Raw genomic sequence first — 15,180 nt, forward strand, 5'->3', positions numbered from 1 at the left:
CAATAAATAAACACAAAATTACACTGGAAAAAAAAAATACTGGTAACATGGAAATTGGGTAGTTGCATTGGAAACATCAAAAAGACTGTGAAGTTTCTTGGTGCAAACACAGTAACTGGAGTAGGTTAACACAAGAATGAGTATAGTCGACAGTTCAACTCTTTTTTTAACCATTACATTATTTATCTTTTTAAAATACATGTCTTGAAACATTATTATTTAATGTATAAAATGTGTTATTCAAAAATAAAACAATAACAAATTACATTAAAAGCATCTTTTGCTTGGTCCAGGATTGTGTGACTGTTACTTGCTACACTTGGTGCTCTTGAAATCTCTCTCTTCTCTCTCCTCCATTCTCTCTTTCTGTTTTCTTTCTTTCTTTCCTTTTTTTTTAACACCAGTGATGAGAAGGACCTCCCAAGTTTACGAGATGATACAGAACAGGAACAGAACAGCTCTTGTCTGTTGCGGGATTCCTAATTCACCAAGTCCCAAGTGGTGCAGATTAATTATAAATGAATGATACGGAGTAAAGCCCCACAGCCTTAGGGAGACGCTCCCTTCCTCTGCCATGAAATATATATGCGGCTTAACTCCCTTATTAATAACATATTTATAAACGGATTATTGATTCTTAAAATGGACATGACTTTATCTCTGCAGAGGAAATTTCACTTCACTGGAGAAAATGGCAAGAGAGTCAATTTAGAGCATTTGACAAGAATTTTTAATTGGTGTGTGTAACACATAGGGAATGCTGTGTGTGTTTGTCAGGAAAGGTGATAAAAAAAATATTACAACCTTAAAGAGATCAGTATAATTCACAAGTTTTACTCACAATTGATATAATTCTGAATTTGAATATTTCATTATTTGACCACAGCTATTTTATTATTTTTACACAGTTTATATTTAGTTAATTTTTGAATGTGGGAAAGAAGGAAAAGAAAAGGACAATTAAGAGACAGAGGAAGTGTCCCTGTGTGGAAAATGAAGAACAAATATTTGCATAAGGAGTTGGAGACTTCTTGCTCTTTATTAACCACAGAGGAGTCAGTCATCCTCTCCTTTCTGTTGTCTTCTCATTTCCTTTGCCATAGTAAAGTTTGCCATAAAAGAAGAAACAGAATCTCTCTGTGTGTGTGTGTGTGTGTGTGTGTGTGTGTCTTGAGTTTATCTCTACTATAAAGTTTATTTGGATGTACAGTCATTTTTGAATTGTTTCATACATTTTAAAAGAACATATAAGGAAAAATGCATAGTAATGACAACAGTAGGTGTGATTTGGGACATTTAAAAGGAAAATGTTATTTACACTGTTGGCTGTGTGCCTTGGTGCTGTTTAACAGCAAAATATTTCACATAAGTTTACAAAATTCAAGCGATGGAAAGGACTTTTATGCTGGTATGTGATTGGTATGTGTGGACAGAATATCAGCACAACCTCTAGAACTGGGCCAGACTGAGGAAGAGAAGTGCTCCAATAAGGAGACTGCAGTGGATGCAGTTTAAGATGCACACAATAGTGACCTGTCAGGGGATTTATCTGAAAAACAAATGAATAATTGTAAGATGATCAATGGCTGTGCTGAGGTCAAGAGAAGAAGCTTCAGTGCTTAATGTACAAAAGTCTGACACCTGCTGAAAGGAACCAAAGAGAAGGCCATGGAAAAAAAAGTCCTGCTCATGAAAAACTCTAGTCTGCTTAACTAATGCAGACCTATAACAAGGACTCAGATACATAATTTAGTTATGGAATAGAGAGGTATTTCTGTTTTATCACAGAAATATAGTTCACAAAATGTCAACTAGTTCACCTTAGTGAAATATTTCTATCAACCTTGGAACTCACTGTTGCACTTTCAAAATTACCCACCTGCTTTTCAGAGTGCATTCATTCTGGCAACCATCTGAAATATTGCTTTGTATCTTGTATGGTTGCTCCAGATATTTTAGCTATTGTTAATTGCTAATTGTCTCCTGGCAATTTTAAACAAGCCACGCCATTTAAATGTACTTTTATTAATTTACATTAAACCTATCTATGAGCACCAGATAGCCAATTCACTAAATCAGTCTCATTAATTATACTAACTAACAGTTTGGGACCTTGATTATTACTGTTAATCAATTAATAATGATTGATTAATTAATTAATTTAATAACTACAGCTAAAATGAATCCATAGTAAAAAGTTCTGCAGCGTACAAGTTAGCAATATTCACTTTCATATAACATTAAACAGACCAGCAAAATATTCAATGTTCAGAGGTATTTATTTGAACAAATTCAAAAATGAGATGACAAAATACAGAATTTGACAAACACTCTATATGGGTGTGCATGTGTGTATGTTTATGTGTGTGGAGGAAATCAGACAATGGGAAGATGGTTGATTTAAATGGGTCCTATGTCTTATGCAGCATGGCTTAAAACAAAGGAACTGTAACCAAGATGGCAGAATCAAAAGATGCCTTCTAGGACCAACCGCATGACATGTGGGGGAGGTTAATAAAGGAGTGTTCCTTTGTCAGACGGGGCCAAGTCAGAAAGTGTCAGATAAAGGGGGAGGTTAGCAAGTTGTGTGCAAAACAGTGAGCTGTAACTTCAATCCTACATGTGTGAAAATGCTAATAATCAGTAACCTGACTATAAACATACTTAATACACTTAATCAAATCAATACATACACTGACAAAATTGAGTAGTGCTATGCTTAGCCAAGCTGTGCTATGCAAGGTAGGGTAAACTAGGCCCAGTTCCATTACCAAGTCCTTTTGAAGTACTTTGGTGTACTTCTTTGCAAAGTCCTGTTGTTGACCTGCTCCAGTAAACTGTAGTTGTCCTGACTGTGTGGCTTCAGTGTTGTTGATGAGGAGTTATGAGTTATGAGGAGCTGATGCTCACTCGGCTTTGTGGCTCCTGTTGGTGGTAAACCCAGCTGGTAGACCTTATGTTGTACCTGCTGGTGCTTGATTTTAAATCCTTTGGTAGGGTCTTGTGTTGCTACCAAAGTTAAGTCCAGTGCAGTCCTGTGCTTCAGGCAGGCCTTGTGGAGATCAGAGTGTGGAGAGACACAACACCCTGCTTGAGGAGGTGGCTGAGAAGAGAGAGAGAGACACACAAAGTGCAGCAGGCAGCAGGCTAAGCAGGGTATTCTAGATGTCTCTCTCCCCAGCAATGCGTTCCACCTGGGGGATCCTGAGGTGTTCCCAAGCCAGATTTGATATGTAACCCTTCCAGCAAGTTCAGGGTCTCCTCCCAGTGTGATGTGCCTGAAAAGCCCAAATAGGAAGGTGCCCCGGAGGAATCCTAATCTGATGCCCAAACCATCTTAACTGGCTCCTTTCAACAGGAAGGAGCAGTGGCTCTTTTCCAAGCTCTCCCTGGATGTCCAACTTCTCATCCTTTCTCTAAGGCTGAGCCCAGACATCCTACTGGGGAACCTAATTTTGGCTGCTTGCATCTGTGATCTCATTCTTTCAGTCACCACCCAAAGCTCATGATCATTAATGAGGGTTGGAATGTAGATTGACTGTTCAAATGAGAGTCTTCCAGCTCAGCTCCATCTTTACCATCCGGTCACTCCCCTGCTAAATCCTACCCTCACTCGTGAACAAGATACTAAGATATTTCAACTCCTTGACTTGGGGCAGCAACCCTTCCCTAACCTAGTGGGAACAACACCCTGATAATTGGACTTCACCCTCTGGTACCCCTTCTTGTGAATGGTGACCACCACCCCCATCTGCCACACCACAGGTACTGTTCCTGTCCTTCATGCAACATTGTCAGTCAAAACAGCCCAGCAATATCCAAAGTGCTTAACATCTCAACCGCACCCACACACACACAAAGGATCTTCTTAAATACCTTAGCTACCTCTGACAGTGATATGGCTGAAGCTTCCCCTGAGTCTTCAAGGTTCTGCATCCTCCACTGAGGACATATTGGTTGGGTTCAGGAGTCCCTCAAAGTGCTCTTTTCACTGCTTGTCAATATTCAGAGTCAGCAGCTTTCCACCCCCGCTAAACACAGATTCAGTCAAGCCCTGCTTTCCCTTCCAGAATCATGAACAATTTCCCAGATCTTCCTTGAGGCCAATCCAAAGTCCTCATCCATAGCCTCCTTATACTCCTCCCACACCCAAGATTTTGCTTCTGTGGCTGCTGTCACTGCAGTCCTTCTGTTCTCCTTGGACCTATCTGCTGCTTCAGGAGACGTCTATGCCAGCCAAACCTGAAAGGCCTTGTTCTCAGAATCAAAATCAGAATCAAACTTTATTGCCAAATAAGTTTGCACATACAAGGAATTTGTCTTGGTATATCGGTGCTAAAGAACAATGATAGTAAACAAAGACAGATACAGAGAAGTAGAAGTAAGACTAAGGAGTAGAGACAGCAAAAAGCAAAAACTACATTTACAAGGAACATAAATATATACACAAGGAACATAAATATACATAATTAAAATGTAAAGTGTAGAGTGGAAATGTTTGAAGGTGGCAGCAATTGTCCGGAGAGATGTGCATTAATGTAATGCATAGCTGTGTGTATAACGTTAACATGTAGTGGGAGGTGGGGGGATTAAAGTCTGTGACAGTCTGTGTGAGTGTGTTTGGGGGGGCTAGAACTTTTTGAGGAGCCCAGTTGCAGACTGGAAGAAGCTGTTCTTGTGGCATGAGGTCTTGGTTTTGATGGACTGCAACTTCCTGCCAGAAGGGAGTGTCCTGAAGAGTTTGTGACCAGGATGAGAGGGATCGGCCATGATCTTTCCTTCCCACCTCAGGGTCCTGGAGGTGTACAGGTCCTGGAGAGAAGGCAGGTTACAGCCAATCACCTTCTCAGCAGACCGGATGACACGCTGCAGTCTGCCTCTGTCCTTGGCAGTAGCAGCAGTGTACCAGATTGTGATGGAGGAGGTGAAGATGAACTCAATGATGGAGGTGTAGAAGTGCACCATCGTTGTCCTTGGCAGGTTGAACTTTTTCAGCTGGCGCAGGAAATACATCCTCTGCTGGGCCTTCTTGATCAGGGAGCTGATGTTTAGCTCCCACTTGAGGTCCTGGGTGATGATGGTCCCCAGGAAACGGAAGGACTCCATAGTTTCGACTGGGGAGTCACACAGAATGATGGGGGAGGGTGAAGCTGTGTTCTTCCTGAAGTCTACAACTATCTCCACTGTCCACTGGCATTAAGCTCCAGGTTGTTTTCATTGCACCACATGGCCAGCTAATCAATCTCCCTCCTGTAGGCAGACTCATCCCCACCAGAGATGAGCCGTATGAGGGTGGTGTCATCAGCAAACTTCAGGAGTTTGACAGACTGGTGACTGGAGGTGCAGCTGTTGGTGTACAGGGAGAAGAGTAGAGGGGAGAGAATACAGCCTTGAGGGGAGCTGGTGCTGATGGTCTGAGTCAGCACCCTCTCACCACCAGATGGTGATCAGTTGACAGCTCTGCCCCTCTCTTCCAAGACATGTGTCCAAGACATAGGGCCATAGATCTGATGATACAGTCACAAAATTGAACAGTGATCTTTGGTCTATGGTGTTCTGGCACCAGGCATACCTATGCACCACTTCAGCTCAAAAATGGTGTTTGGTATTGCCAGTCCATGACTAACACAGAAATCCAATAACAGCAACCTGCTCAGATCAAGCAGGGTGTTCAATCAAACACCTCCAGGTGTCACCAGCATGGCCTGTGTATGCAAGTCCTTCATTAGAATTGTACAGTCCCCAGGCAGAATGTTTCCTAAGATACAACCCAGAGACTCCAAGAAGGCTCTTTACTTTGGCCTGCTGTTCCATGCATAAGTACACACAAGCTCACAATGAGGATGACCCTCTTGTCTGCCAGATAGAACTCCAACACAGCAGCGCTCAGCTGGGGGCTTGTGAGTATTCCAACACCTGTCTGGTGCCTGTCATCCAAGGCAACTCCATAAAAGTGCCCAGTTCCTCTCCAGCAGTTTGGCTTCAGAACCTGTGCCATGTGAACAAGTACTGCTCCAATTCCTGCACCAGCTCAGGTTCCTTCCCCAGCAGAGGCATTAGTGCATCTGCATCCCTGCCTTTGTCTGGCTGGCCTGCCCTGCACAACACCCTGATGCCCATCCCTGCACTTAGTGGTGAAATTCACCACCTGCCACCTGTACCCTATCCCATCCCCCCGTCTTCCCTCTCTCATCCCACTCATCACCAACATCATAAACACTTCCCTCACCACTGGTTCTGTCCCATCCTCACTCAAACTTGAACTTGACCTCAGTGCCGCCTTTGACACCATTGATCACTTCATCCTTCTCAACCATCTAGAGTTCTCCTTTGGTATCGCCGGTTCAGCACTCACCTGGCTCACCTCCTACCTCTCCGACCGTCACCACTACATGTCTGTCAACAACTGCAATCATCCTTTACATGTTATACGTCATACGCCGCCAATGGCTTCATTTCACTGTTATGCTGAAGACACACAACTGTACATATCCACCAAATCCATCACCCCAGTCATTCTCTCCACCATCACATATTGCTTGACAGATATTAAAATCTGGATGGACAATAACTTCCTGAAACGCAACAGCAACAAAATAGAACTCATCATTATTGGACACAAAGCTCTCGTACTCTCAGCCCAGGACTTCTCCATCCTCACTGATTGTCACGACTGAGCTAGGAACCCCAGAAGCAGAACACAGATTGCAAGACAAACAACGTTTATTTGGGAATAGGTGGTGTAAAGGGGTCAGGATGGTGCTGGTCCAGAGAGGGGTGCTGCGGCAAGTGAAGGAGTCCAGGGGTGGAGAAGGGTTGGCAGGTGGACTGGAGGGAATGGCAGGTGGGCTGGTGGGCTGGCGGGTGGGCTGGCAGCAGGTTGGCAGGCAGGCAGGCAGGCAGGCAGGCAGGCAGGCAGAAACTAGACAAAGACAACAAGGTAATTAACGAACTGACTAGCAAGGCAAAGAGGAGCTGAAGTTCTCGCAAGACAAACCATGTACTGGAGTGACGATCCGGCAGGGAATGAAGGCAGAAACAGGGATTAAGTACATCCAGGGTGATGAGCTGATGGGAAACAGGTGAGCTTGATCGTAGAGGCACGGCAGGTGTGGAGTGGCAGACCCAGCAGGAGAGACAGAGAGCAAGGGGGAGGGGCAGGCAACACAGAGACAAACAAACAGACACTGACAGGCAGGTCAGGGAGCTGACCTCGTGACACTGATGGTCATAATGTCACTCCCTCCCCCTCACTGCATAACCTTGGTATCATAATGGACTCCACTCTCATACAAAGTTCAGCTGCTTTACTCACCTGCACTCACTCCAGAAACCACATTACCCCTGTCCCCCAACAGCTCCACTTGCTCCTTGTACAATATCGTATCCAGTACAAACTCCTCATCACCTACAAAGCTCTCAATAAACTTGCCCCCTCTTATCTCACTGACATCCTCCACCACCATTCCCCCTCCCGCCATCTCTGATCTGCTTATTCCAACCTCCTGACCCCCATCACCAGAACCTTGGAGTTATCTTCAATCAGGATATGTCCTTTAACTCCCACATAAAACAAACCTCTAGTACTGCCTTCTTTCACCTATGTAATATCACCAAAATTAGACATTTTCTGTCCTAAAGGGATGCAGAAAAACTAGTCCATGCATTTGGTACTTCCATGCTGGACTACTGTAATTCTCTAAAGACTTATTTTTACTGACAGGGACTAAAAAAAAGACCACATTCTACATTGGCTCACAGTCAAATCCAGAATAGAATTCAAAGTCCTCCTCCTCACCTACAAAGCCCTTAATGGTCAGGCACCATCGTACCTCAAAGAGCTCATAGTCCACTAGGACTCTGCGCTCTTTGAATGCTGGTTTACTGGTAGTTCCCAGAGTTTTCCAGAGTAGAATGGGAGGCAGAACCTTCAGCTATCAGGCTCCTCTACTGTGGAACATTTTCCCAGTTTCGGTCCGGGAGGCAGACACACTCTGCATTTTTAAGAGTAGGCTTAAAACTTTCCTCTTTGATAAAGCTTATAGTTAGGGTTGGCTCAGGCTTGAACCATCCCTTAGTTACGCTGCAATAGGCCTTATTTTAAAGAGTATGGTCTAGCCCTGCTCTGTATGAAAAGTGCCTTTAGATTACTTTTGTTGTGATTAAGCACTATATAAATAAAACTGAATTGATTGAATTGAATTGAATTAATGTCCTCTTTGATCTTTCCTCACACAAGACATCAACTGTCTCAACACAGGTGCACCACTGAACAGGAAGAGGATGATAAAGAGGATGCTTCTGTTTTTCCACACCAGGGATGCAGTCAAATAGTCTTTTTTTCTTAGGAAGGTTCTTAACTGAGTGAAATGACCCAGAAGTATCTCAGTGGCAGCCAAGATCTGTGTATAAACTGAAAACATCCTTTCTTTAGGAGCTGTGATTCTGTGTTGGACAGAAAAGCACAGAGTTTGACCCTGTACATCTTTCATGTGTTATAAATAAAGTTGTTTTTTTTTTTTTTTAAAGCACAGGCAGATTCTCTAAACAATATACATAATAATATAGAAACACAGTATAACAGAACTTTTCATCACAGACAGGCATGTCATGTAGCCAGAAATGCCATTACTTAAGAAATGCTATAGAAAACCCAATTACACAATTCAATAGGTCTCCAAACACTGCAGCCACAGCTGTGCCATACACATCATCTACCAGCAGAAGGAATCAATATTAAGTAATAAAATGACAGAAATGTAAACAATAAAGTATAGGTAAAATGTATTTTACTCACCAAAATTGCTGATTATTTGTAGACAAATAAAAAAAACTAATTCTGTCAAGTGGACATTCTCAGTCTCATTCTAAAGCGATTTCAAACTGGGCAGACTCAACTTTCAGCATCAGCCTCCATGGAGATAGAAAAGGACTTAATGATGAAACTGAAATGCACAGATAACCTCTACAGCAGAGCCATTGAACTCATCCTCCTCCTTCAGCCATTGTGGGCTGAATAGCTATTAAATCTATACTAACATGTTTTAGCTTGCGCTAGTAGCTATAGATGCAGTTTGCCAACTCGAAATCTGATTGGTTAAACGATCAGTGAGGCAACACTTTGATCGCCATTTATTTTAAATGACAAGGGCCTGCACTGTAAGGCCTCAAGGCAGATTTCTGTTACCTTGGCAATACAGGGCTGAAATCTGATTGGATAAAAGCTCTAATATAAACAGACTGTATTGGAAGCGCAGCCAGGAGGAAAGCTATGAGATGAGGAGAATACATAAACTACTCCATTACAAGCTGAAGTTCTGCATTTAGAATTTTATTAAATCTCATTTTATTAAACTGTGGCTGATAAATTATCATAGAATTGATGGATCAGTGTCTCAGCAGCATTTTATTGTTGTGACTGCTCAAATGGAGCTAGTGGTGGAAATACGTGTAGGTTAGGCATATCAGTGCAGTGGTTCCCATTAATGGGAGTTGGAGGTAGCTGTAACCATAACACTGACATCATGTTAGCTGATATTGCTGACATGTTCTCTGACAATTACCTATTGACACACCCTACAGTCACAGAGCAACATCAACATTAATTAATGAGAAATGTGTCCAATGTCCACTCTCTTTAAGCTCTGTTTTTGGTCTTCACCAACTCTTGAGGGAAATATAGCTATTAAATGCACTTGTTTACTAGCTAGTCTCTAACTGTGCAACCTGTTTACAAGGTTAAGACTCAATTTTCATGCTCAGATATTCATATCTGGCTAATGTTAGCTTAACGTTTCTCCACAGCTGATAATAGCACAGATACTATGTCTGCTAGCCAACAGCGTCAGTGTAGGGATAACTTATGTCTGTACCACTAGCTTCACAGCAGCCTAAGGAATGGTAAAATTCTGCTGGCTGGTCTGGAGCATGCTCTTTGACCTTCTCCATTATGTTAATATTTACATATCAACTAAAAGTAACACCAACATCAGCATTCTGTCTTTCCATTTGTCCTCTGGACAAATTAAAAGTACAGCATATTATATTCATGAACTATAAAGCTCACAATTAAATCCTTTCAGCCACAAGCCTGTTACTTTAAATCACTCTAGATGAAAGGTTATATGGTTGCAAAGAGTAAATGACATATGGTGGTTATTATTTTAGTGTCACAGTGTAAACTTCTGAGGGACCACTCGTGAGTTCAAAAACTGCTGGCAGATGTTCAAGCATGAAAAAGAGGATGGGGAAAAAAAGGAAAGCATGTAAAGAGGGCATGAATACAAGTGGAGATTGAAAGGGCAAGGGGCAAAAGTGATGGTGGAAGAGATAAAGTCTGATGGGGAAAACAGGAGACATGAGACAGACAAAGAGAGACAGTGCAAGATAAAGCGCTATGAAGCAGGCAGACGTGTTGGTCTGTCTCCCAGTGGAGTATATGAGTCAGTGGTGCAGCTCTGCAGAACCCGTGTTTAGTAGTGTGTTTACATTAATGAGCTAAGAGTTGCTCTGAGTCTCTGAACACACACACACACAAACATGCTTATGTTGAATGTGCATGTGTCTGTTAGCATAAACAGTAAGCACAGAAGTTACAATAATGTTTCCACTGACATCAGGAGAAAGTTGATATAAATAAGCATTACCAGAATGAATTTTGTGGGTGGTGTCCAGTTTTATCGGCTTGAGAAATTTTCCAAACTATTTCATATTCTCATCAGTTTAATTCCAGATCACTCTAACAAAATAGTATTCTACATGCATAGGTCTACACTGGCTTTTTAGCTTGGCCTGATGCAATATATAGTCTGGGTGCAGAGACCTGTATGATAGATGTAGTTTATTTTATAGTTTGGTAATGTAGATTATTGACAGCCAGGACATAAGAAGACCCCTGAGGGAGAGAGAGAGAGAAAGCGAAAGAAAGGTGGACTATAATTAATTTATTACTCAGAATGCTGCTTTGTCAATTTTTTACCCAACGCACCTGAACTTACAATATTTTCTAATATCCTTGTGTGAACAGGTAGGTTATGGGCAGACCTGTACAGCATTACCTGCCATTTCTTCCACTGTCACCAGAACATCAACAAAGGTGCTGATTTTTGTGACTTGTGTGAAGTATGTATTGAGCACAGAGTTGTGGAGCAGCAAAAGGCTAAGGAGCATCTAGGGTCTGGGGTCTCGCCATGTCTACATGAAAACCTGAAAGTGGGGGAACAAAATGGGGGCAAAAAGTCTTCTTGTGCCTCCATTCAGTAAATACCAAAGACATAAAATAGTCAGTGTAAACATATACACTTGTATGTAAAACCCTGGGCATTAATTTGCGTCTATTCTATTTGCTTTATGAAAGCAAATGACTACCATAATAATAAGGTTTATATAAACAACTGAACACCAAATTTGGAAACTTAATCAGTGCTGAGTAAAAATCCTAAAATCCTTTCCACTTACAAATTAAGGGGCACTTTAAATGTGCTTTAATCCATACAGAAAACACATTAAATAAATAAATTCCATTCCATTCATTTGTTGATCAAGTTAGCTCAAATCAGGTAAAACTACCCAAAAAATCAGTTAAATATTGTTACTAAATATTTCATAACCTTAATGTAAACCAAACCCAATGGATGAGATCAAGGTCAGAAGTATGTGTAGACCAGTCAACGTCTTTCATACCAAACAAGGAGAACCATTTCTTTATGATGCTGGCTTTGTGCAAGGAGATGGAAAGGGACAAGCACAATCTGCTGACACTGCTGAAGAACACTGTTATCTAAAACAGAATAGTATGCTGTAGCATTTCCCTTCATTGTAATTAAGGGGTCTAGACCAAACCAGAAAACACATTGCCAGACTTGAGAGTCCAGAGAGATAAGAACACCTGAAGTATCTGCTATCTGTGTACAAGAGTGCATTGAGGAGGATTACGAGCCAATCCAGGGTGGGTGTGTATAAGGGGCTAGTAGATGGTGGGTGGTTGTTATGTGAGGTGCTGCTGATGGCATGTGATCGTCTCATGCTTGAAAAATAGCAAACGCAAAAGCTTTATTTTTGTTCCTCTCAACTCCTTCTCTTTCTGTGGTCTCGAGTGTCTTGGAAAGTGCTCGGATCATATGCAAAGCTGTTTTATGCTAATGTGTGTGTACACACTTTGGTAGCAGCATTGGACCAGCATACACAAACTACATCTCAGCCTCTCATCTCCACCTGCCTGCCACCTCTTGCTTCCTCTTTTCTTTTTCAGTTTCATTTCTCAGCTTGAGACATGTTCCTGCTTTACAAGAATGTGGGTGATGGAAAACTTTAAGTAAAACACTGAGCTTTTGTTTTGTCAATTTGTCCATTTAGGGATATCTATTACATTAACATGACTGTCCTAAAGACAAAGGGTACAGTTATTCTTTTTTCTTATTGTCAAAAAATAAAACCAGTGATTAGTGTATTAGTCTGCTTCTCAGCACCCTCCAACTTTTCTACTTTGTCTGTGGCTCTTAGCCCCAAGCCTATCGGTTGTTATTTAAGGAAATTCTTTAAAAACAGTCTCAAAATACTGGCAACAATTGTTGCCAAAGTGTATCACTGTCATTTTCGACTCACAATAAAAAATCTAAAAGGTACTAATGCAGCTTTTTCCACTTATATGCTAGTAGACAACTTAGACAAAGGTTTTGATTTTTAAGAAAATCGTTTCCAAGTGCTTCCTATCGCATGACATCATCTGCTTTCTGCTCCTTCCGGCTGAAGACATTGCGGATGCAAATCTTCCTGAAAGAAGATTGCACCGGTAGGTCTGGCATAGGTCAAAATAAAAATCAATCATGTATGTTGTCCTCTCCTTAGGTACACCACAGCAGAGATCATGGCCATGCTGCAGGACTCTGAAACTGTGGCGGACATCACAGTTGTGCCTGGAGTCAGAAATGCACGCACATGACACAGACTGTGACAGTGACCAATCTGATGACGAGGCCACTGATGACCATAACCGCCTCCCATCAAGATTACTGAAAGGTGAAGGCTTTCTACTTAATTCAGAAATGCAACTGCCAAATCCCCCCGATGATGATCCTGGGTGCTCATCCTCAGTGAGTCAGACAGAGACTAGAAAGGTCAGTGGCACAAATGAAAAGGTGACCAGTCAGACTGTTGGGCCCATGCTCCACAAAACTAAAAACCAAGACAGGAAATTCAAAAAAATCAAGATTGTGGCCAAAGCACCAGCACACGCCAACAAAAAATATCAGATCCCTCACTATATCCCCAAAGAACATGATCCTGGCTTCACATCAGATGATCCAGTGGATATCTTCCTCACATTCTATTCCAAGTCCCTCAGAGATGCCACACTGGAAATGCCACACTGGAAATATTCAATCAAAGGGAAAACACTCAACCTGACTGAGGATGAACTTCTGACATTCTATAATATTCTGTTGATCAGTGGATACAACACAATCCCAAGGTGGCGTCTTCTCTGGTCAGACGATTATGATGTCAGCAACACTGCTGTAAAAGATGCCATGCAGAGGAACAGGTTTGATGAGATTATGTCTTCTGTTCATTTAGTAGACAACATGAAGATCACAGCTGACCCGTTCTTCAAGGTGTGTCCCCTTTTTAAGCATCTGAATGACATCAACAACGCAATCCCAATAGCAGAACATTTGGCAGTAGATGAGATGATGATTGAGTATTTTGGAAGGCATGGGTGCAAACAGTTTATTAGAGGGAAGCCTATTCGTTTTGGGTATAAAATGTGGAGCTTAGCATCCTCCTCCGGGTTTGTCCATCAGATGGAGCCATACGTAGGAAGCCACACACATCTGGTGAAAACTGGACTCGGTCAGGGTCCAAGTGTGGTTCTTGGCCTGGCAGAGAAAGCTCAAGTGCCACCTGGAGTCAAGTTTTACCACGACAACCTCTTCACAACCCTGTCCCTGGTGGATGAGATGACCCTGAGAGGCTATGGCAGCTGTGGCACGATGCGACAAACTCAGCTCCATAACGTTCCCTTCACAGCACCCCAGACCTTCAAGAAGACACCCAGAGGAGATTCTAAGTATCTGGTTGAGGCAGAGAAGCTGATTGTAAGGTGGAATGACAACAGTGTGGTCACTGTGGTGTCGAACATGGAGAGGGAGTTCACCGAAACTGAGGCAAAGAGATGGAACAAACAGAAGCGGACCATGGACAAGGTCAGACAGCCCAAGTGTATCCAGGACTACAACACACACATGGGAGGAGTGGACCTGCATGACCAGTTTGTCAGCCGCTACAGAGTCAACATCCAGTCCAAGAAGTGGTGGTGGCCATGCTTCAGCTGGGCCCTGAACAGTGCCATGGTGAACAGCTGGTGCTGTTACAGGTACACAAGGCTGTATGTTATTTAGCAATATCACACTTGAGTTTGTGATGTTTGACTCGAGGTCATCGCTAGTGCTCTTCGGTCGACAAGAGCAACAGTGATGATATCCAGACCAACATCACAAACTCAAGTGTGATATTGCTTTTACAGAACATTCTACACATGGGGCATGACGCTGTAGAAAGGATGATATTGATGATTCATCAATAGCATCATATGCAAACAAAAACATGGCACATTCATGCATCTATCATGCTTGTTTTGTCATTCATTTAGGTCCTGGAAAAGTGGGCAGAAGGATCTCCTCTCTTTCCAGAGGCTGGTAGCCCAGACCCTCCTCCTGCGCCATGGAACAAAGCCAAGTAGGCAGGGCAGAAGATCTTCAATGGCGGTGGCGATAACTGATGCCACCAGGTTTGATAGTTTCAAGCACTGGCCCTGCAACACTGTTAGTGGAGTGCTTCAAGAAGTACCACACTGAGTAGAACATGCATGAAAGATGATGGAATGTATGGGAAGAAATATGTTATATATATATATATATATATATATATACATACATACATACACACACACACACACACATATATATATATATATATATTATACACATACACACATATATATATATATATATATATATGTTTTTAGAGGTTCTAAGAAAAAACTGTTGAGGTTTTGAGTATAAAAAAATTGAGAATAAAGAAACCAGTTCAAATTGTTTGTTGTTTTGAATTTTATACAGGGGAAACCTGAGGCGCCACCTTTTTGTTATTATTTATTATGACTATATTATTATTTTGTTATTA

The 15,180-nt window shown here is 42.0% G+C and overlaps 1 protein-coding gene across 1 annotated transcript; it reads left to right on the plus strand.

Annotated features, from left to right (window-relative positions):
- Positions 1-12,714: 12,714 nt before the first annotated feature.
- Positions 12,715-14,852, plus strand: LOC108897904 (piggyBac transposable element-derived protein 3-like). Its single transcript, XM_018697712.2, has 3 exons — positions 12,715-12,790; positions 12,847-14,371; positions 14,648-14,852. Exons 1-3 carry the CDS (start codon positions 12,715-12,717, stop codon positions 14,850-14,852), a joined length of 1,806 nt encoding a protein of 601 aa, XP_018553228.2.
- The last annotated feature ends 328 nt before the right edge of the window (positions 14,853-15,180 follow it).

The sequence above is a fragment of the Lates calcarifer genome, linkage group LG19, assembly GCF_001640805.2.
Source record: "Lates calcarifer isolate ASB-BC8 linkage group LG19, TLL_Latcal_v3, whole genome shotgun sequence".
Lineage (NCBI taxonomy): Eukaryota > Metazoa > Chordata > Actinopteri > Centropomidae > Lates > Lates calcarifer.

Excerpts from the sequence above, each read along its gene's own strand:
- LOC108897904 (XM_018697712.2), top strand. The coding sequence starts at position 12,715 with ATGACATCATCTGCTTTCTGCTCCTTCCGGCTGAAGACATTGCGGATG. Across the intron at positions 12,791-12,846 it reads CCTGAAAGAAGATTGCACCG|GTACACCACAGCAGAGATCA; the intron begins GTAGGTCTGGCA and ends TCCTCTCCTTAG. Across the intron at positions 14,372-14,647 it reads AACAGCTGGTGCTGTTACAG|GTCCTGGAAAAGTGGGCAGA; the intron begins GTACACAAGGCT and ends TCATTCATTTAG.